This window comes from Chiloscyllium plagiosum, unplaced genomic scaffold, assembly GCF_037043375.1.
Source record: "Chiloscyllium plagiosum isolate Xiang-an unplaced genomic scaffold, Cpla_swu_hap1 HiC_scaffold_24, whole genome shotgun sequence".
In the NCBI taxonomy this organism is placed as follows: domain Eukaryota; kingdom Metazoa; phylum Chordata; class Chondrichthyes; order Orectolobiformes; family Hemiscylliidae; genus Chiloscyllium; species Chiloscyllium plagiosum.
Genome location: NW_028270162.1, coordinates 8,711,891 through 8,735,322, shown reverse-complemented (window position 1 = coordinate 8,735,322; position 23,432 = coordinate 8,711,891). Strand labels below are relative to the sequence as shown.

Sequence of the window (23,432 nt, the reverse complement as noted above, 5' to 3'; positions counted from 1 at the left end):
GAAATTATATGCTTAGATTTTGCGTTTCAGTGTTTATCCAGCTCTGGAGGCATTGAAAAGTCTGTTATTTACTTTTGCCGAATGTGTTCTGGTCTGTGAAACAATGTGCAAGTGAACAGGGATTGAAGGTAAAAAGTCTCTTATAAAGTGCGTACTTCTATGACACACAATACTGAAAATACTTAAACCCCTTACCATGAAGACTCAGAAAATAATCAGAAACAGTAACATCTAATGAATGGCATTTTAAAGGAGGATATGGGTCTAAGTAATTAGTTTGAACAATCTTGCTCTCTTTCAGAGGTTGTTCACCCTGGTGAATTTGCAATATTCATTCCGCCCCCACTAATCTGAATGGATCCCTTTTGTTGCAAGACAAAGAACTTTTTGTTTTAAATTCCCACTTCTTTCTCATTTCCACCCCCATTCAGCTTCCCATCCAACTCCATAAAGTTCTATTCACAATACCCTCTTTTCGATTTCAAAGACACGACCTTAAATCCCACTTGTCAAACTAAAGTCCTTGTCATAGAGTCATAGAGATGTATAGCACAGAAACAGACCCTTCGATCCAACTTGTCCATGCCAACCTAATCTAGTCCCATTTGCCAGCACTTGGCCCATATCCCTCAAAACCCTTCCTATTCATATATCCATCCAGATGCCTTTTAAATGTTGGAATGTACCAGCCTCCACCACTTCCTCTGGCAGCTCATTCCATACACGCACCCCACCCTCTGCGTGAAAAGGTTGTCCATTAGGTCCCTTTTTTATCTTTCTCCTCTCACCCTAAACCTATGCCCTCTAGTTCTGGACTCCCCGACCCCAGGGAAGAGACTTTGTCTATTTATCCTATCCATGCTTCTCATGATTTTATAAACCTCTGAGGTCATCCCTCAGCCTTCGACACTCCATGGAAAACAGCCCCAGCCTATTCAACCGCTCCGTATAGCTCAAATCCTCCAACCCTGGCAACATCCTTGTAGATCTTTTCTGAACCCTTTCAGGTTTCACAACATCCTTCATATAGGAAGGAGACCATAATTGCATGCAATATTCCAAAAGTGGCCTAACCAATGTCCTATACAGCTGCAGCATGACCTCCCAACTCCTAAACTTGATGCTCTGACCAATAAAGGAAAGCAGACCAGATGCCTTCTTCACTATCCTATCTACCTGTGATTCCACTTACAAGGAGCTAAGAACCTGCACTCCAAGGTCTCTTTGTTCAGCAACGTTCCCTTGGACCTTACCATTAAGTGTACAAGTGCTGCTAAGATTTCCCAAAATGCAGCACCTCACATTTATCTAAATTAATCCACCTGCCACTCCTCAGCCCATTGGCCCATCTGATCAAAATCCCGTTGTAATCTGAGGTAACCTTCTTCACTGTCCACTATACCTCCAAATTTGATGTCATATGCAAACTCACTAACTATACCTCCTATGTTCATATCCAAATCATTTATATCAACGACAAACAATAGTGGACCAAGCACCAATCTTTGTGGCACTCCACTGGTCACAGGCCTCCAATCTGAAAAACACCTCTGCACCACCACTCTCTGTCTTCTATCTTCGAGCCAGTTCGGTATCCAAATGGCTAGTTCTTCCTGTTTACCATGAGATCTAACCTTGCTAACCAGTCTCCCATGGGGAATCTTGTCGAACGCCTTACTGAAGTCCATATCGATCACGTCCACCGCTCTGCCCTCATTAATCCCCTTTGTTACTTTTTCAGAAACTCAATCAAGTTTGTGAGACATGATTTCCCGTGCACAAAGTCATGTTGACTATCCCTAATCAGTCCTTGCTTTTCCAAATACAGGTAAATCCTGTCCCACAGGATTCCCTCTAACAACTTGCCCAGCACCGGTGTCAGGCTCACCGATCTACAGTTCCCTGGCCTGTCCTTACCACCTTTCTTAAGTAATAGTACCATGTTAGCCAACTTTCAGTCTTCTGGCACCTCACCTGTGGCTATCAGTGATACAAGTATCTCAGCAAGGGACCCAGCAATCATTTCCCTAGCTTCCCACAGAGGTCTAGGGTACACTTGATCAGGTCCTGGGGATTTATCCATCTTTATGTGCTTCAAGACATCCAGCACTTCCTCCTCTGTAATATGGACATTTTTCAAGATGTCACCATCTATTTCCCTACATTCTATATCTTCCATGTCCTTCTCCACAGTGATGGAAAACACTCATTTAATATCTTACCCCATCTCCTGCGGCTTCGCACAAAGGCTGCCCTGCTGATTTTTGACGGGCCTTATTCACTCCCTGGTTACTCTTTTGTCCTTAATGTATTCATAAAAACCCTTTGTATTCTCCTTAACCCTGTTTGTCAAAGCTATCTCATGTCCCCTTTTTGCCCTCCTGATTTCCCTCTTAAGTATACTAGGTGTCTGACTATCATAGAAACTGAAAGATACTGCGAAGCGTCTCGAGCCTGGTCCACCATGCAATTAGATTATGGCTGATGTTAAAAATCACTCAACACCAGGTTATAGTCCAACAGGTTTATTTGGAATCACTAGATTTTGAAGTGCTGCTTCTTCATTGGGTGGTTGTGGAGCAGAATCATAAGACACAGACATTCTAGCAACAGGATTGCAGTGTTATGGAATGTAATGTTAACAAATTTAGCTTAATTCTTTCATCTTTTAGAATGACCATGTTAGTTTCAGTTCCTTCATATGTAAATCCCAGAATTCCTTTAAACTTACATTCTCAAGATAGCTTTTAATAAAAGGTGTCATCTCAGCTCAGATAATGCATTGAAGGTGTGAAGTTAAAGTCTCTCTGTGTCAGGTCAGACTGATTGATTGTTTTTCTAAAGTGGGATTACAGAATGTTACATGGATTTGAGCAAAATAAAATGTAATTCTGCAAGTACAAATTCACCCAACAAATTTATGTGTGTGTGGGTGTGTGCAGGGGAAACTGAATGAATGTGTGTGTGGATGTGGATGTGAGTGTCCGTCAGTGTGTGTGAGTGTAATGGGGTATAAGTCCGTGAGAGGGAGAGTTTGGGTGTCTGTGTGAGTGTGTGGGTCTGAAGGAGTGTGTGTGTGAGAGAGAGAGAGAGCGAGTGTCTATAGTGTATTGGAGTCGCCTGAAGTGTGACTTCTCCCAATGGAAACATCATCTTCCCAATATCCACTCTGTCCAGGCCATTAAGTATTCTGTAAGTTTCAATTAGATCACCCCCTCATCCTAAACTCCATTGAATATAGAGCCAGAGTCCACAAATGTTCCTCATGTTAAGCTGTTCATTCCTGGGATCATACTCATGACAATAGACAATAGGTGCAGGAGTAGGCCATTCTGCCCTTCGAGCCTGCACCACCATTCAATATGATCATGGCTGATCATCCTTAATCAGTATCCTGTTAATGAGTCTCTTTTGAACATGCTCCAGGGCCAGTACATTCTTCATGAAATATGGGACCTAAAACTGCACATAATACTCAAAATGTGGCCTGACCAGAGCCTTGTAGATCCTCAGAAGTACATCCCTGCTTTTATATTCAATTCCTCTTGAAATAAATGCCATCTTTGCATTTGCCTTCCTAACTACTGACTCAATCTGCAAGTTTACCTTGAAAGAATCTTGGACTAGAAATCCAAAGTCTCTTTGCACTTCAGACTTCTAAATTTTCTCCCCATTTAGAAAAAAGTCCATGTGTCTGTTCTTCCTACCAAAGAGCATAACCTCACACTTTCCCACATTGTATTCCATCTGTTATTTCTTTGCCCACTCTCCTAACCTGTCCAAATCCTTTTGCAGCCTCTCTACCACCTCAATATTACCTGTCCCTCCACCTATCTTTGTGTAATCTGCAAACTTAGCCAGAATGCCCTCAGTTCCTTCATCTAGATCATTAATGTATAAAGTGAAAAGTTGTGGTCCTGACATTGACCCTTGCAGAACACCATCCGTTACTGGCTGCCACCCTGAGAAGGACCCTTTTATCCCCACTCTGTGCTGGTATCCATGCTAGCACCTTGCCTCTAACACCATAGACCCTTATCTTACTCATTAGCTTCCTGTGTGGCACCCTGTCAAAGGCCTTCTTGAAGTCCAGGTCGATAACATCAATTTGTTCTCCTTGGTCTAATCTATTCGTTACTTCCTCAAAGAATTCCAGCAGATTTGTCAGGCATGACCTACTCTTGATGAAACCATGCTGACTTTGCCCTATTTTACCATACACTTCCAAGTGTTCAGAAATCTCATCCTTCACGATGAATTCCAGGATCTTACCCACGACTGAGGTTAGGCTAATTGGTCTATAATTTTCCATCTTCTGCTTTTATTCTCTTTTTAAACAGGGTGTCATGTTAAAAATTTTCCTGTCCTCTGGGACCCTGCCTGGTTCTAGTGATTCCTGAAAGATTTCCACTAATGCCTCCACTATCTCTTCAGCTATCCCCCTTAGAACTCTGGGGTGTAGTCCATCTGGTCCAGGTGATGGCCACCACATTTAGCTCTGCTCCTGACTCTCTAATGTTTTGGGAAGTTACCTGTGTCTTGCACTGTAAAGACTGACCCGAAGTAATTATTCAGTACCTCAGCCATTTCTTTGTTTCCCACTGCTATCTCTCCTGTGTCTTTTTCCAGTGACCCAGTGTCCACTTTTGCCTCTTTTGCCCTTTACATATCTGAAGAAACTCTTACAGTCTTCCTTTATATTACTGGCTAGCTTATCCTCATATTACTTCAAAGAATACTTCATTATCTGGAACACACTTGGAGGTGGCTGGTAATCATAAAATTTTCAAAATAATTGTAATTTTTTCATAGAATCCCTAGAGTAGGGAAGCTTGCCACTCAACCCACCAACTCTCCAAAGAGTATCTCACCCAAACCCAACCCCTTACTCTATCCCTGTAACCCTGCGTTCCCCATGGTTGATCCACCTAGCCTGCACGTCACTGGACACCACGAGCAATTTCACATGGCCTATTCACCTAACCTGCACATCATTGGACTACAGGGGTTAACTGGAGCATCCTGGGGGAACCCATGCAAACACTGGGAGAATGCAAACTTGGCACAGACAGTCCCCTGAGGGTGGATTTATACCTGGATCCCTGGCGCTGTGAGCCACAGTGCCACCACTTTTTGAAAGTGATCATAGTTTGGTCAAGTTCAAAGTGTGTTTGAAAGAGAGAAATATGATGCAACTACTTAAATTTCAAATTTAATTCAGACTGGCTTCAATGGGATGAGCCATAACTTGTCCACAGCAAACAGAACAAATCAAGTAATGGGTCGAAGCAGCAGAAAATTAGTGGGAGGTGTTTAAAAAAAATTGTGATACAAAGCCAATTTTTAGACCTTCAAAGAAGCTTGGGATCTAAGTAAATAGCATATTCAAGTGTCAAGAACAGGTACAGAGAATAATTTATAAAAGTCTGTTCTGTACAATTCGGGCTTCCTGGAAACTATAGTCATTCTTCATTCGCTGAAAAATGAGAGCACTGCTAGTGTTCTTCAATTCTTAAAAACTGATTATAACTTGCAATATGCTATTTCACCATGTTTTAACAACAACCTGTATATAGCTCCATCACATAAAATGTCTCAAATTACCTCATAGCATTATAAAGCAAAATATTGCACAGAAGTTTAACACTTTGTTCTTTCAGTAACTTATTATGAATGTCTTGTGCTTTGTAGGCAGAATATTTTTTTGCCAGTTTGTAATCTTTTTGGGTTTTTAATTCTTATTTCCAATTACCAGCATATGCTTTTGTGTTGAAACTGCTATGTCCAAAGTATTCATGAATTATGTAACAACTGATAACCCGCAACTACTAAAACTGTATTTTCTAGTTTTTGAAACAAAAAGTGTTTTCCTCCTTTACGGCTTTCATCAGGACTAGATTTACTTTATTGTTATTTCCCCCACTTGCTGCTTGTGGCAGAGGATGAGATTTATCTTGGTGTCTGGGTGCCAGAGGTATTAACAGCCTTCAAACATCCTGGCATATGTTTAAAGGGTGTATGGGGAACGTTGAAACTCTGCACAATCACTTTTCTCACTTGCCCAGCAGGATTGACAGACAGAAAATTAGAGCAGAAAGCCTTGTTTAATTCATTTCCCAATCTGTATCATATTTTGTTTCTGACAGGTGTCCTTGGCTAACAAAAGAAATCTCTCCAGCAATTCCAGTCTACAATGGACTCCTGTTTCTGTTTGTTTTGGCAAACTTCAGCATGGCAACATTTATGGATCCTGGAGTATTTCCACGAGGTTGGTGTACAAAGATTGTATGGCTACAATTTGCAATGTCTCTGCACTACTTAAGAGTGAAGAGCTGCTCATTACAGAACTTCATTAGTGCTGGCCACATGAATTTACTAGAACCTTTACCAACCATTAGTCTAAACTTAATGTGTGTGTGTATAATAATGCATAATGGACATGAAAGAATCTCGTTTTCTCTATAAATTAATAGCTATGTTCTAAATGGGTTTCTAAGAAAATTGCTTAAGCATTTTGTTCAATTCCCACATTCTTACGAAGTGCCATTTTACTACTGTCAACATGATCTTGTTTGGCTTGCTCCTAATTTTCCCTTAGCAACAGTATGTGAGGCTAAACCTAATTGACAGAACTTTTTTTTTCTTCCAATTTAACGGAGATAATTTCATATTTCAACTTATTTCACCCTAAGCCACATGTCCATCACCCTCGTTTCTGGTCTTTGTGATATCTAAGCATAAGTTTACAGAGTGCTTTCATGGCTGGCTTCTAAACCTGCTTCATTCAGAATTCCACCATCTCAGTCCCATTCAAAGTTAAGTCCTGCTCATCCATCCTCACCGATCTCCAGGAATGGTTGAACCTTGAATGTATTGATTCTGTTCTTTCACTACTGTATCTCTGGAACTTCCTCCAGTATTTCTGGATGCGCCCAACCAGAGGCGAGATTTTACATGCCCCCTCAGGGCAGTCACTATCCATGTTCCACTGGCTGCCCCCACAGCAGCATAATGCCAAGAGCAATATTACTCTCATTATAATTAGAGTCCCTTACTCCAACAGAAGTCCGACCTTAGAGAGCTGTTGGCCAATAGTTTTGTACACTCCGATGTGCCAGGTGAGATGGTGATCTTTGCTGGGACGACAGGCAGCGTGATTGCCATGGAACTCAGATGAGTTTGGTATCAGTGATCTCAGTGAGGGTTGGGTAGGGAAAAGGGTTCAAGGGGCTTAGGAAGGCTAAAGTGGGGGAATTCATTCATAATTTTACTGAAAGAAATGCAGTGTATTTGACCCTCTGTTCATTAGTGGGGCAGCCTAGTGATTTTGTTGCTGGACTGTTAATTCAGCAAATGGTGGAATTTGAATTCAATAAAAATCTGGAATTAAAAATCTGATGACCATGAAACCATTGTCGATTGTCAGAAAAAAAGATTACTTACTTAGTGTGTGGAAACAGGCCCTTCGGCCCAACAAGTCCACACCGACCCGCCGAAGCGCAACCCACCCATACCCCTACATTTACCCCTTTAACCTAACACTACGGGCAATTTAGCATGGCCAATTCACCTGACCCGCACATCTTTGTGACTGTGGGAGGAAACTGGAGCACCCGGAGGAAACCCACGCAGACACGGGGAGAATGTGCAAACTCCACACAGTCAGTCGCCTGAGTCGGGAATTGAACCCGGGTCTCTGGCGCTGTGAGGCAGCAGTGCTAACCACTGTGCCACCGTGCCGCCCACGAAGACATCTGCTCATTAATATCCTTTAGGGAAGGAAACTGCCATCCTTTCCTGGTCTGGCCTACATATGACTCCAGACTCGCAGAAATGTGGTTGACTCTTAACTGACCTCTGGGCAATTAGGGATGACAATAAATGATGGCCTTGACAGTGATGCGCCCATCCTGTGAATGAATGAATTAAATTTAGATGTACAATTATAGCTGATATCCTCTCATTTGAGTGCCTTCCTTGAGATGGGTGAAGTTGATTTGCTTTGGCAGTCGGAACTCAGGCATCTTAAGCATGTGGGTGGCCCACCGGAATTGGTTTCCAATGATCGTGGCCTCAATCTAACGCTATTGGCTGCATCAAGGGTGCTGATTTCCTCCCAGCTGATGTGGAGAATCCAAGTTAAAGACTGTTCATGGCAATTCTCAAGGGCCTGCAGGATAAAACAAATATTTCAAAGACTCCTTGAAGGTTTCCCTCAAGAAATGCAACATAGATGCCAATGCATGGGAGACTCTCATTCAAAAGAAACTGACTTGGAGGTAGCTCCTGTATGAAAGGACACGATCTTTTGAAAACACTGCTCAGCAAGAGGAATAATGGAAAAGTAACCAGAGAAAGGAACAAGCAATTTCAAGGTCAAGGAGCATTTAATGCACATACCTGCTAAATGTGTGGTTGGAGATGCTGCCTCTCAGCACCAGGGACCCAGGTTCAATTCCAAGCTCGGGTGATTGTCTATGTGGAGTTTACACATTCTCCCTGTTTCTGTGAGGGTCCTCTGGCTTTCTCCCATAGTCCAAAGATGTGCAGGTCAGATGGATTGGCCGTGCTAAATTGCCCATAGTGTCCAGGGATGTATAGATTAGGGGGTGGTTAGCTTGGGATATGCAGCGTTATCAGGATAGAGTGGAGGTGGGGGGTGAATCTGAGAGGGATGCTCTTTGGAAAGTCGGTGTGGATTTGTTGGCCTTAATGGCCTGTTTCCACACTGTAGGGATTCTATGTCAGTTCTTCTATCCTATTCTAAGAAATAGTCACATTGCTGTGGGTCTGGAGTCACTTATATATTAAGAGCAGCACGGTGGCTCAGTGGTTAACACTGCTGCCTCACTGCGCCAGGGACCCAGGTTTGATTCCACCCTCTGGCCACTGTCTGTGTGGAGTTTGCACATTCTCCCAGTGTCTGCATGGGTTTCCTCTGGGTGCTCTGGTTTCCTCCCACAGTCCAAAGATATGCAGATCAGGTGAACTGACCATGCTAAATTGCCCATAGTATTAGATTCATTAGTCGGGGGTAAATGTAGGGGAATGGGTCTGGGTGGGTTACTCTTCAGAGGGTTGGTGTGGATTTGTTGGGCCAAATGGCATGCTTCCACACTGTAGGGAATCTTTAAAAAAATATACACAAGGATAGCAGATTTTCTTCCCTAAAGGATATATGATTTTTTTTCCAGCACCACACTTTTTGGCTCTGATCTCCAGCATCTGCAGTCCTCACTTTCTCCCATTTCCTGTGGCTAATTCACCTATCCTGCATATCTTTGGACTGAGGGAGGAAACCCTTGCAGGTGCAGGGAGAATGTGCAAACTCCACACAGACAGTCACCGGAGGATAGAATTGAATCTGGGTCCCTGGAGCTGTGGGACCACCGTGCTGTCCTTGAAGTGACCTATAAACAGTGATTCGATCAAACTCATAAGAAATTTGGAGAAGTGTTAGTCCAGCCATTCTTTTGTGCAATTTTTGCATTGAAATATTTGGGAAGAATGTTGTAGAAATTGAAACTTTTACAATCAAAGTAACAATAATAAGAATGACAAGCATAAAGAGAGAGAGAAATTTGCAAATTGCACCTTGGTAGCTGCCAAGTAAATCTGCTGATCGTATGATCTTGGGTCCACTTTTTGGATTATTGAGTATTGAATAATTTGTCTGCACTGCAAGTAATAATTTCTCAATAATCCTAACATTCAATGCATAATGTTTGGATTGATTCCTGTTTTATTAAAACAGTTTGCACCTTTTGAAAAGTGATTTATCAACTAATCTGTCAGTGGTTTCATTTAATCTTGTGGTGTTTCATTTTTGATTGTGTATATTGAGGTAGAATTATTTGAACTTCAGGGATGGTTTTGAAGGAATAAATGAGCAGAACCTGTTTTCACTGGCAGAAGCAGTAACCGGAGGGATACATAGTTAAGGTAATTGCCAAAAGAACTGGAGGGCCCATAGAGCTCTTTTAAAAAAAAGCACACAGTGAGGTGGTATTGTACTGAATATCTAACTGTCTGGAAGGATAGTGGCAATAGATTTAGTTCTAGCTTTGTGAAAGGTATTTGATCAAATTAGTTACAAAAGTCATGTTAATATGATTGACTGACTAAGAGGATTGTTGACACATTTTATTTCTTTAATATAGTTAAATAAGTGACCTTTTCTTTTAAAATAAAATTACATTTCACCTATTTGAGTAAATATCAGTCTTGGACTGTCATCCTTTTGTCTACTTCACTTTAGGTTTTCTTGCTGGCATTTTGTGTGACACTGCTTGAAACTGGCACACACAAGATTCTATTTGGACTGTCTATTATAATAAAGCTGTTTTGTCTTGATTGATGCACATGCCTAATGTGGTTTCAGTGAATGTGGGAAGAACGAAGATGAAGACAAAGTTGAAGAATTATTTAGAACCAGAATTGTGTGGAAGACTAACTAATTTGGCGCTTTGACCAGGCTTAACTAGGAAATATTCATTTCTCAGCAACTAAAATTTTCTTGAAAGAGTTGAGCTGCAGCAGAGAGAAATATAATCACATGGCCTAAGATTAGCTTAAGATGGGTCTTCAAGATAGAAAACAAAAATGGGCTTCAGTAAGATCAGAGAAAAACTGGTATCTCTTGTTTAAAAGAAATAGGATAAGCGATTAGAATGAAATAACAATAAGATTAAACTGAGTCTGAAAGTTTAAAAATAATTCATCACTTTAAAAATAAGAATTTTTCCACTTTGATTCACTATTCTAGGACATTATATCTAGACATCATACCAGTGCTAATGGCTGAAAATTTATTTTGTTGAACTGAAGATTCGATCCACATTTGTATCAGTTCTTGTCTTTTTGGTTTAACATGGTTTCTATTTTTATAAATTACCTGATTTCTTTCAGCTCATGAGGATGAGGATAAGGATGATGACTTTCGAGCTCCACTCTATAAGAACGTGGAAATCAAAGGAATCCAAGTACGGATGAAATGGTGTGCGACATGTCATTTTTATCGGCCACCGCGATGCTCTCATTGTAGTGTGTGTGACAATTGTGTTGAGGTAAGAGATGCTGCTTTTAGAACTTGGTGCTGAGGTTAAAAAAAGCTGGCGTTGCATTGTTCATTTTTTTTGCATTTCACCCCCTATTTCCTAAAGAAATTTCAGATATGATAATTGCTGCAGTCTTTCCATTAACTTGCCCAAATAATGATCACTTGTGTGTGAATCTTAATGGTGAGCATCAGTGATGTTATTTTATCATTGTTGTTAAGCCTGTGCAGTTACAGTGGGATCTCTGAATAGTAATTAAAAGCTGTAGTAATGTTTATGGATCAATGTCCACACTCAAACATCATCTATTACTAAAACTAATTGTCCTGTTCTTTATACCATCCTGATTTTGATGGGCTCTTTCTGAAGTTAATTGAAATTAATCCTGGACCTTTTCTAGACTGCTCAGCTGACAAATTCAGCGCTTAAACTAATGAAATTTTTCATTGTATCATTTTAATATGTATATATTATCTTGTGCAATACAAACAGAATAATTAAAATAAAGCTTGCAAAGTTGTGTCAGATGTGGACACCTCTCTCAAACTGCATTTTGTTGCAACTGGGGAGAAGAACAGCATTTGGAAAAGGAAACAACTTGCTGAACACTTCATAACTCAGTTCATCTTTGTAGCTTTGTAGTGAGTTTTGAGCAATCCGAGGAGTTCTCAATGGTACTGCTTACCATCATGGTTAAATAAATGGTCAGATAATGCTTTTTTGAATGTATAACAGTCAAGAGGCACAGTCAACATCAGTTAAATGGATGATGTACTTGTGTTGGTGAAGTCATTGTGTTGTAATTCCGTTGATTTGATATAAATTTTGACTGTTTCAAAGATTTTTTTTTAAAATTATCTTTCAATTTTTGTTTTGGTTCACTCTCATTTTTAGGATTTTGATCATCACTGTCCATGGGTAAACAATTGCATTGGGCGAAGAAACTACCGTTACTTCTTCCTCTTCCTCCTCTCCCTTAGTACACACATGATTGGTGTTTTTACCTTTGGACTGATTTATGTATTAAAACATATAGAAGAACTTGCTGCTCCACACACTGCCATCACGTATCCTTTTGCTGCATTGCTACATGGATTGAGATACTGTTGAAACTTGGAGTATTCTCCACTCAAGTGGATAGATGAACACCAGTTTGTATTTATGCAGTGCCTTTAGCATAGTAAAACATCCAGTGTTGCATTTTAGACAAAATGTGGCATCAAGAAGAAAGAAGATATCTGGACAGGTGACCAAAAAAAAACTCAGTCCAAGTAGAGCATTGTAAAAGATACCTTAAACATTTAGTTCTTCTTCGGAGGTCTGTCAGCATAGTTGGCTAGATAACATTGCAGAGTGATGCCAACAGTGTGGGTTCAGCTCACACACTGGCTGAGGTTACCATGAAGGTCTTTCGTACTCAACCTTTGTCCTCGCCTGAAGCATGATGACCCTCTGGTTAAACCATCACCAATCATCTCTCACTATTGAGAGAGCAGCCTGTATTGTTCAGTAGAACTGTGGCAACTTTACTTTTTATTATGTTTGAAACTATTAAGATTTTCAGATTTGCTTGATATCCCTGACAGCTTTAGACCTAGCTCTCATATTTAACCAAAAAGATTACAAATTTAATATTAAACCAACTTACAAAACTTCAAAAGCAACTTTTAAAAATAATCTTCTATTAAATTCAATTGACTGCAGACAGTGTTTCTCACTGTGTTCAGCCATGAATGGCGGAGCAGGCTCAAGGGGCTGAACAGCCTACTTCTGTTCTTTCTTAGTCTTATGGCCTTATTTGTAATTATTAACAAAATATTAATCAGCATTTTCTGGTGAACTATCCTTAATTAATTTGATTCAAAACAAGTTTGCAAAATATAAATTCTTGCATTATTTTTGAAAATTGATTTTAACTTAGCAGTTTGGTAAAGAATGGCACTCTTAAAGGATGTATTATGTTGGATCAGAACAGCAATGATTTGAGTTTTAACAGATTTATTGCAAGTACACTCTCCACCCCCTTGACCAGAATTTCAATTGGCCTAAAGGTGGACATGTTGATTATTGACCATCTTTAACTTGTTACAGCATCACAATGGATCAGAATGTTCAGTGACCTTGGAGTTACTCTTAAGTGAGGGTCCCCTATCCATCAATCTGATCTACTGGAAGATGGACCTGGCTTCAACAGTGTGCATACGTGCTAGGCAGTCTATTATTTTGCAAGGGTGTAAAATGGTTAAAACGAAAATCTATTCAGCTGTTCATTGTGGACAAAGAATTGAATAAAATGAGCTTTGAGGTTATAGAGTCATAGAGATGTACAGCATGGAAACAGACCCTTCGGTCAACTCATTCTCGCCGACCAGATATTCCAACCCAATTTAGTCCCACCTGCCAGCACCCGGCCCATATCCCTCCAAACCCTTCCTATTCATATACCCATCCAAATGCCTTTTAAATGTTGCAATTTGCCAGCCTCCACCACTTCCTTCGGCAGCTCATTCCATACACGTACTACCCTCTGTGAAAAAGTTGCTCGTTAGGTCCTTTTTATATCTTTCCCCACTCACCCTAAACCTATGCCCTCTAGTTCTGGACTCCCCCACCCCAGGGCAAATACTTTGTCTATTTATCCTATCCATGCCACTCCTAATTTTGTAAACCTCTATAAGGTCACCCTCGGTCTTCGACCCTCCAGGGAAAACAGCCCCAGCCTGTTCAGCCTCCTCCCATAGCTCAAATCCTCCAACCCTGGTAACATCCTTGTAAATCTTTTCTGAACCCTTTCAAATAATGAAGCATTGAGTGTGAAAAAAGAAAGGCATACACCAAGTACTGTATTACCTAAATAATAAGAGGCATTGCATTCCACAGTAATTTCCACAGTAATTCTTTGTGTAAAGTGCTTTGAGACATTGAAAAGATGTGATAAGATGTTCTGTAGGTAGATTTAATGCACTAGAGTATGATGTAAGCAGATTTCACCTATATGACTACCAAGGATGAAAGTGAGAATAAAAAAAAAGGGTAGAAATATTGTCAATAAAATGCAAGAGATTGCATGCACACATGCTCACTCAGTTCATATTGGCAGATATTTTGCCCTATGAATAGAAAAAAGGAAGACAATCTTACATTTCTCGAACACGTTCCATAACTTAATATTTTCTAAAGTTCTTTACAGTCTGAGGTATTTTTGAATTATAGTCACATTTGTAATATAGAAAACCCGGCAGCTGATTTGAATAAGCAATTCCCCCCCTATAAACAGCGTTGTAATAATTACCAAGCGAAAGAGAACACTGCAGATACTGGAGATCAGAGTCAAGAGTGTGATGCTGGAAAAGCAGCATCTGAAGTCAGGCAGCATCTGAGGAGCAGGAGAATCGACGTTTTGGGCAAAAACCCTTCATCAGGAATGAGGCTTGGAGCCTATGGGTGGAGAGATAAATGGGAGGGGGCTGGGGCTAGGGGGAAGGTAGCTGAGAGTGCAATAGGTAGATGGAGGTGGGGGTAATGGTGATAGGTCAGAGGGGAGGGTGGAGCAGATAGGTGGGAAGGAAGATGGACAGGTCACGAGGCTGGTGCCAAGTTGGAAGGTCGGATCTGGGATAAGGTGGGGAGAGGGGAAATTTGAATCGCAAAACCTGCACCCACACCTTCCCCTCCTCACCTCCGTCCAAGACCCAAAAGAAGCCACATCCATTAAATTTTCGCCTACCCTTCCACACGTCATTTACTGTATCCATTGCTCCCAAAACGGCCTCCGCTACATTGGGGAGACAGGACACCTACTCTCAGAACGCTTCAGAGAACATCTCCGGGACACACGCACCAACCAACCCCACTGCCCCGTGGCCGAACACTTCAACTCCCCCTCCCACTCTGCCAAGGATATGCAGGTCCTGGGCCTCCTCCATCACCACTCCCTAACCACCCGACGCCTGGAGGAAGAACGCCTCATCTTCTGCCTTGGGACCTTCCAACCCCATGGCATCAATGTGGATTTTACCAATTTCCTCATTCCCCCTCTCCCCACCTTATCCCAAATACAACCTTCCAACTCAGCACCGTCCTCATGACCTGTCCTACCTGGCCATTTTCCTTCTCACCTATCTGCTCCACCCGCCCCTTTGACCTATGGCACTCTCAGCTCCCTTCTCCCCCCCAGCCCCACCCCCACCCCCACCTCCTCCCATTTATTTCTCCACCCCCTAGCTCCCAACCTAATTTCTGATGAAGGGCTTTTACCCGAAACGTCAATTCTCCTGCTTCTTGGATGCTGCCTGACTTGTGATAGTTACCAGCCAATCTGATTTTGGAATGTTGCTTGAAGGATAAATATTGGCTAGGACATCAGGGATAACTAGAGCCATAGAATCCCTGTATTGCAGAAAGAGGTCATTCGGTCCATAGAGTCTGCACTAACCCTTCGAAGAGCATCCCACCCTGAGACCAAAAGAGCGTGCAAACTGTACACAGTCACCTGAGGCTGTAATCAAAACTGGGTCCATGGTGCTGTGAGGCAGCAGTGCTAACCACTAAGCCACCATGCTGCCTTCTCTTTTCTCTTCAGAATAGTAATGGATGAATGAGAATTGAGCACACAACTGAACCAGAGCTGATATGCCCAAAGGAAAGTAGGGTTTCCTGTTTTGGTTGGAGGATTCAGCATGAGCCCTTCTTCAGCGATCCTGAAGAAGGGCTCATGCCCGAAACGTCGATTCTCCTGCTCCTTGGATGCTGCCTGACCTGCTGCGCTTTTCCAGCAACACATTTTCAGCTCTTTCCTGTTTTGGTTGCCAAGTGTGCAATCATGTCCTTTCTATGACATTATTTTTGTGTTTGTATTTCTCACTTAATTTCATTAAAATGCCAAATGTGGGTTATGTAGTGATCTCTTCTGTTCAAATGTTCACTTACCTTCAATTTACAAATTATTCTTGCTTGGCTATTTAAAAATTCCAGTAGGAATTATACTATATTCACTGTAAAGTGCTTTGGGATATCCAGAAGTTGTGGAAGTTGCTGTATAAATGCACGTCTTCCCAATTTTCATGCAGGACTTTGAAGCTCTCTCATTAGCACAATATGCTGTACAACTAGTTTCTTTACCTTCAGCTGACATCTTGTGCCAATTACCGTGCATCAATTTGTCTGTATTTTTAATTTCTATCTATGTTTCTCCTGTTGTCGCATCTTGATGTTACTTTTCAATTCTGTCTTATCACTAGCAACCCTTCAAGAGTCAGGATTTTGGAAAATATTCATAATATTTTATATGTGAACAATATGGGCATACTTAGTTGTTAGCAATGAGGTTGAAAGAGATATGAAGGTATTGGAACTTGTGTGCCAAGTCAGTGGAATGGCAAGAAACAAGATGAAGAGGATGGTGAACTGTTTTAGTAAATTTATGAAAGTCATGGGATTTTGGTGCTAAACCTCAACAATGTTCAGGTCACACTTGATCATGAGCACTGTTAAATATCATTCAGGCAGAAGCACAAATAATTTTCAGTTCTGGAAGTTTGAAGATACACTGTAATGTTGACTTTGAGAAAAGGCAACCGAAGACACTAAAAGTACATGTATCAAGTACAAAATGGTTATGTCAAGTGTACTTTGCCCAAAGACCATTTCTTGGCTTATTGTCAGACAATTCTATCTCCTGAGCTATTTTCTTGGCACTTTATTTTATGTCAGTGGTGGCTTGCCATTGCCTTGTGCTTTCAGGGCCAGGGTGAGAGGCAGGTGCAATCTTCTACACAGGAACAAAAACTGTGCTGTTGGTATAAATCTAAACTAAATGCTGTCCCCTAACCAACAAAGTCGAAGAGTGTGGTGCTGGAGAAGCACAGATGGTCAGGCAGCATCCGAGGAGCAGAAGAGTCCACGTTTCGAGCATAAGCTCTTCACCATCTTCTGCTCCTCGGATGTTACCTGACCGACTGTGCTTTTCTAGCACCACACCCTTGGACTCTGATCTCCAGCATCTGCAATCTTCACTTTCTCTTGGTTGAATCTAACCAACAAAGCTAACCTCCCCCCCCACCTCCTAAAATGTAGTGGATACAAATTGAAATCTCCTTTGCAGATAAGGCATGATGATAGGAGAAGGGAAGAATGTGGAAACTGATGAAAGGTCATTTTAACTCCAATGTTAGAACTTTGTGAAACACAAAAACTGATAATGATGTATTTATGAGGTCTCCATAAATAGCTAATGGCATTGGCTCGGAGAGAGCACCCTTGTGTCTAAGTCTGAAGTGCATAACACTCGAGCCTCATTCCAAGACATGAACACATTGTGCAGGCTGACATTTTAGTGCTGTGTTGAGCAATATTTCCTTGAACTTTTCTTAGCAGCGTATAGCCAGCTTGTTGCACTATGCTACTCTGTTGAGATTAACGCATGGTCATAGAAAATAAAAGAAGCTTGTGCATGGCCTACTTGTTCCTTCTGCCATCGGTTCCTGATTGCTGCAAAACCATGAACCCCCATAGCTTAAAAGAAACATTAATTTTGAGAGAGTCTTGCATTGTTGGGGGTGCCATTTTTCAGATGAGACGTTGAACATTCTGCGTGTAGATTTTAAAATAATAAATAACCTATGCCATTATTTCAAAGAAGAATAATTGTTTGGTACACTGCTCAATATTTATCCTTCAATCTCAAACAGGTTATCTGATAATTATCTCATTTCATTTGGGATCTTGCTTTACACAAATTGGCCACCCATCTCTTGTATGTGAAAAATCTACACTGTCCTGAATCAAGGTGCTTATAAGTGAAAGTTCATTCTTTCAAAATGGGTGAATGGAATTCCTTGTTTCTCTTCCACATCTATTTGGAAAATTCAAGTTGACTTACCGTGTTTGAGTAGGTGATCTGAGCTCTTGAGCAATGGGGAAGGGATAAAAGAAAAATCATCTATGAATCTCATTATTGCTTTCTCACTTTGTCAAATGAATGTGGGTGTGGAGATGAAGCAAGAACTGGGAATGGCTGTGATTTCCCCACAATAAAATATCATACTGATCTTTGACTAAGTTGATATACAAGAATTGAACAATTAGAATTTGAGGATGTGTAGGGTTCATAGCAGTGAAAGGGTAGAGGAGAATTAGATATGAAAATAACATTTTTTAAAGAATAATATACATTTTTTAAAGAATAATATTAATATACATGGAAACTAATTACCTGCAGAGTGAATAGTTCGGAGCTCAGTCAGAAGGAGGATACAAGGGGTCTGCCATTTGAAATTGAGATGAGAAGTGCTTTTTCTCAGAATATTGAGTGTTTGAATCTCTCTTCTTGAGAGAGTGGTGGTAGGAGGGTCATTGAATGGTTTCAATGCAGTGGTTGATAAGATTAGGAACTCAAAATTATTGCATTAGCTATGAATATGGAGTTGAGGCCACAATCAGATCAAACATAATTTTATTGAATGATGGAGCAGACTAAAGGGGTCATGTGGCCTACTTATGCACTTCATTTGTATGTTCATAAGACAAACTGTACTTTATATGCAATTAAGACCAATAAGCAGAAGTATATGAATTTAAGTTGTTTCTCATTTTGGAGAAACTATTCTATAGGAAGAGTGAAATAACTGTGTAAGAAATATCAAACAGGTGCATTAGATTGAAATTATTGAGAAAGTTTACTATGCAACTTTTGCAGTCACCAGTTCAAATAGATTAAAAAAAATTAATTTGTATATGTTAAATTAATCATTACTTATTGAATGTGATTCTTCCTTGACTGAAGTAAATAGCATGGCTGTTATGTGTATAGCAGGTCTTTTCTTCATTCCTGTTGTAGGTCTTACAGGATTTCATATGGTTTTAGTCGCCAGGGGACGGACAACAAATGAACAAGTAAGTTAACCAAACCAACATCGAATTGTAACTTCGAGAAGAATGCATTGAAATGTCAATGTTCTCACATCCGGTTTCTACTGTATTTTTGCTGCCTTACTTCAATCACTGGCACACTCAAGTTAAAGGTTTACAAATTGGCATTCAGTTGCTGCAATTTTTAAAATATATAGCATTGGTTTATTGTGTGTACTAAATCAGCATCTTCTGTTATTCAGGTAACTGGTAAATTTCGAGGTGGTGTAAATCCATTCACCCGAGGATGCTGTGGTAATGTGGAATATGTATTATGTAGTCCTTTAGCTCCAAGGTAAGCGTGTCTATTAAATTTCTCAATCCTAAATTGAAAAAGATAGATCTGATAACCAGCTACATTCATAATGAGAAATGAATTTTAAGTTAAAATCAGGATTTCTTCTCTGTAAATTTAAACCTGATTCAACTTGGATGCAGGAAAAGGAACAAATCCATGACCAAAGTTTGCATGGAATAAAATAAAAGTTCAGACATGTTGCTTTTTGTACAAAGTTTGATGTCACATTTATAAAACATACAATATGTGTAATGGTGCTAAAACATAGACTTTAAAGATGCCACTTAATAATGTTGCATGAAGTTGGCTGGTTTGGGATCAATGGGTTAGTGTCTTCTTCCTTTATTAACCCCAGCAGACAAACAATTTTTAATATAGTTCTCTCATGCCTTCTACATACCAGTTCACAAAATGATACCTTTTATATAATAAAGTGAAAATGAAACTTTGTAAATTGAGTTTTATTGACTTATCTTTTATCAATAATTTTTAGCTTGGCTTGCTTAACTATTTATTTTTCTGTTGTGCTATCATGAATGGTATAACTATTTTGATTTAGTCCCTTCCCCCTCTTCCTACCTCCCCCCTCTCCCTACCTCCCCCCTCACCTTTGGCTTGCACTGACCTTAATGGCTTTGCATGTAAATATTTAATTGGCTACAAGAGTGATTACTGGTGGTAGAGACAAGTGGGTGGAAGGAATGTCATGTTGATTTTGATGGGAAAATCGTTTAGTTGTGCATAATAGCACTTTTGGGTGAATGGAAAAATGAAAAGAAAATTACAGCAGACCCTACGAAAACAAAAGCAAACCCTAAGGAAAAAAAGAGAAAAACAGCAGACACTAAGAAAACAAAAAACAGCAGGCCCTAGGGAAAAACATAATAAAGCAGACCCTTAATAGGGAAAGAAGAAGCAGACCCTGTGCAGAAAGAAAAAGAAAACACCTTTATGGCATTTATGGTGCAGTGATAGTCTCCCAATCTCTGAACCAGGAGACACAGGTTCAAGCACCAGCTGCTTCAGAGATGTGTCGTAGCATTTCTGAAAGAAGCTGATGAGAAAATAGTTTTTTTTTAAATTGATGTAAATAAAGCAGATTCTGTTCAGAAAATATAAAGTATACTCTGAAGCTCTTGTGATGGTGATAGTGTCCCTACCTCTGAACCAGAAGGCTTGGGGCTCAAGTCTCACCTGCTCCAGAGATGTATAACAGCGTGTCTGAACAGATTGATTCAAAAATATCTATGAAAGCAGACCCTGGGATGGGTCTGCAGAATTGTCTGAGCTGGAGCTACTCTTTGTATACCACGAATAGTGGCACTATTTTATGTTCAACAGTAAATGATGCTCCTCTCCTGTTGAGCTCTTCAAGTTATTACACCAGAGATATTTGATTAATTCTTTCTTTATCTGGCTTGATTCCAATGAAGATTTCTTTGAAAAGGTTGAATGAAGTTGGAAAAAGGTTAGCTGAATGAAAATTATATATCCTTATTATCATAATTATAAATATATTATAAATGTTGACAATAAGCCTTGTTTTTAGTATGGTTTATACTTATGTGTTAATGGGCACCAATGAATCACTGAATTTTATGATCAAACTGTATGAAACGCCAAGGACAGGTCAGATTGGACCTCACTGTGTGTTAAACCTTGTTATGTATGTTAGAAATGTTACGCGCAAACTTTCTTTTATTTTGATGGTGTTGATTCCTGTTCCCAGGTATGTGGTCGACTATAAAAAGAAAGAGTTGATAACAATAAAATCCCCTTTTGTCAGACTTCCATTGTCTGAAAGACAAATTGCACTCAAGGTAAATGACAATGGAATTCAGGACAATCTGAAAAGGACCAAGGTAAGGAGCCAAATTGTGTTTTAATATCTCAAATTCTTTTAGTATTGTATCCATTCGCCTTGTTAGGTTGAATGGCTAATTCTGCTCTTATAGCTTATGGTTTTAGGATCTATCTATTTGAATTTAAAACTTTGAATCTCAGCCTGAGTAAACCTTTAATATCTTTGCATATCGTTAGGTTCCCTGCCAGGCATCTGTCATACATAAAACAGTATTGAAGTGCTGTGTTTAGCTCTGAATTAGGAGAAAGTGAGGACTGGAGATCAGAGTCAAAATGTGTGGTGCTAGAAAAGCACAGCTGGTCAGGCAGTATCCGAGGAGCAGGAAAGTCGACGTTTCAAGCATAAGCTTATGCTCAAAATGTCGACTCTCCTGTTCTTCAGATGCTGCCTGACTGGCTGTGCTTTTTCAGCACCACATTTTTTGACTTGTTTCTCAATTACCCTACTTAGTTTGCCTGACCGTGTCCATCATTTTGGTATACAGGCTGAAGTTCCAGGGCATATTAGTAGATATTGTGTAGTATTTAAAAAAAAGATATATTTTGTTAAACATTTTCGACTTACACTCGTCTGGACATTTTACAAACGTGCAAGTTCAAGGCAGGAAAGCCTCCATTCTACCTTTGTGCCTAACCCAATAATTTTTGACTCCCCTGTTAGTTAAGAATATTGTTTACCTCTGCCTTTGAACTATTTAGTGACCCTACTTAACCAGTCTCTGGGGAAGAGAGTTTCAAAGATTTCTTTCACTCTGAGAGGAAGCATTTCTCTTCAACTCCATCAGAAATGGAAGACTCCTTATTTTCTTTTTTGACCTAGTACAAAGTCTGGCTGTTAACTGTCAATCAGCATTAATGGGTGCATTCTCCATGGCAATGCCGGTACCAATCACTGTCAACTTGCCACTCTCCTCCAGTGATATATCAACGTGGTTTTTCCCCTTGAATTTGTATTCTTATAAAAGATTCTATATAAAACATTGGTCAGACAACAGCTAGAATATTGTGAAGATTTTTCAAGCCCCACATCCTAAGGAAATATATACTGGATTTGCAGGCACTCTGGATAAGATTCACTAGATTACTACCAGGTATGGAGGGACTGTCTAAAGCAGAGACATTAAGTAGGCTGGACCTTACTTAATGAAATTTAGAATAATGAGAGGTACTTCATTCAAACATGCAAGATCCTTTGAGGACTTCACATGGTAGATGGAGAAAGGTTGGTTCCCCAAGTGAGAGAGTCAAGGACTGTAGGGCATTATTTCGGAATAAGATATTGTATATTTGGGACAGATGAGGAATTTCTCTTCAGTGGGTAGTGAATCTGTGAAATTCTTTACAGCAGAGCGCTGTCAAGCCTGCGTCATTAAGTACATTCAAAACTGAAAGAAACAGGTTTTTAATCAGTAAGAGTATCAAGTGTTAATGGGAAAAGGCAGGAAGATGGAGTTCTGGATTACCAGATCATCCATGATCTCACCAAATGGCAGAGCAGACTCAATTGGCTGAATGGCCTATTTCTGATCCTACATTGTTTTGTTAGCCTGATGAGTGCAAGACAAAAAGCTTTGACAATATTTTCAGGTTCTGTACTACCAAATGTACTACTGTGGGTGGCATGGTGGCTTAGTGGTTAGCACTGCTGCCTCACACTTCCAGAGACCCAGGTTCGAGTCAGCCTTGGGAGTCTGTGTGGAATCTGCACTTTGCAGGTTAGGTGGATTAACCATGTAAACATGGGGTTATGGGGACAGGGTAGGGGTCTGGATCTATGTAGGATGCTCTTCAGAGGGTGGTTGCAGACTCGATAGACCTAATGGCCTCCTTCTGCATTGTCTGGGTTCTGCTTCTATGAAATGACTATTTGTAATACTAGATACTTAGTGTTATGAAATCAGCTTCTTAATTATGGCAATCGATGTTTGCTTCACTACATGTTTGCATCAATTCCAGGAGTTTAGAGACTAACTAAATCTTTTAAATGTTAACACCTTGTAGGATCCTGTTTATAATCATATCAATATATCTTTAATGTAACATTTCAGAACTTGAGTTCAAATGATTAGAACTATGAAATCACTCCCTGGTAAATTTTTGATCTATAAGTTAAGGATTTTAGTTGTGATGTTATTAGCTGCTTCATAAAAACAAAGTGTTGAGGTCTAAGTTGACTTCTGTTGTATGCATGTTAGTCGTTCTGGTTTCTCAGCCAGTTTTGCTGGATAAATTGCATATCATAAAAATGCTGGAGCCAGGGAGGAAAAATGGAACTTCTTGCTAACAAAGAATACTTAAAATATTTA

General features: G+C 40.1%; 1 protein-coding gene across 1 annotated transcript in view; it reads left to right on the top strand.

Annotated features, from left to right (window-relative positions):
* The window catches only part of zdhhc8b (zDHHC palmitoyltransferase 8b), a 217,778-nt gene that overhangs the window by 184,720 nt on the left and 9,626 nt on the right, over positions 1 to 23,432 (top strand). The window contains exons 2-7 of the mRNA XM_043715429.2: positions 6,147 to 6,268; positions 10,909 to 11,066; positions 11,952 to 12,124; positions 18,848 to 18,950; positions 19,169 to 19,260; positions 20,993 to 21,125. Coding sequence (XP_043571364.1) covers positions 6,147 to 6,268; positions 10,909 to 11,066; positions 11,952 to 12,124; positions 18,848 to 18,950; positions 19,169 to 19,260; positions 20,993 to 21,125 — 781 coding nt within the window. The remainder of the gene's footprint in view (positions 1 to 6,146; positions 6,269 to 10,908; positions 11,067 to 11,951; positions 12,125 to 18,847; positions 18,951 to 19,168; positions 19,261 to 20,992; positions 21,126 to 23,432) is intronic.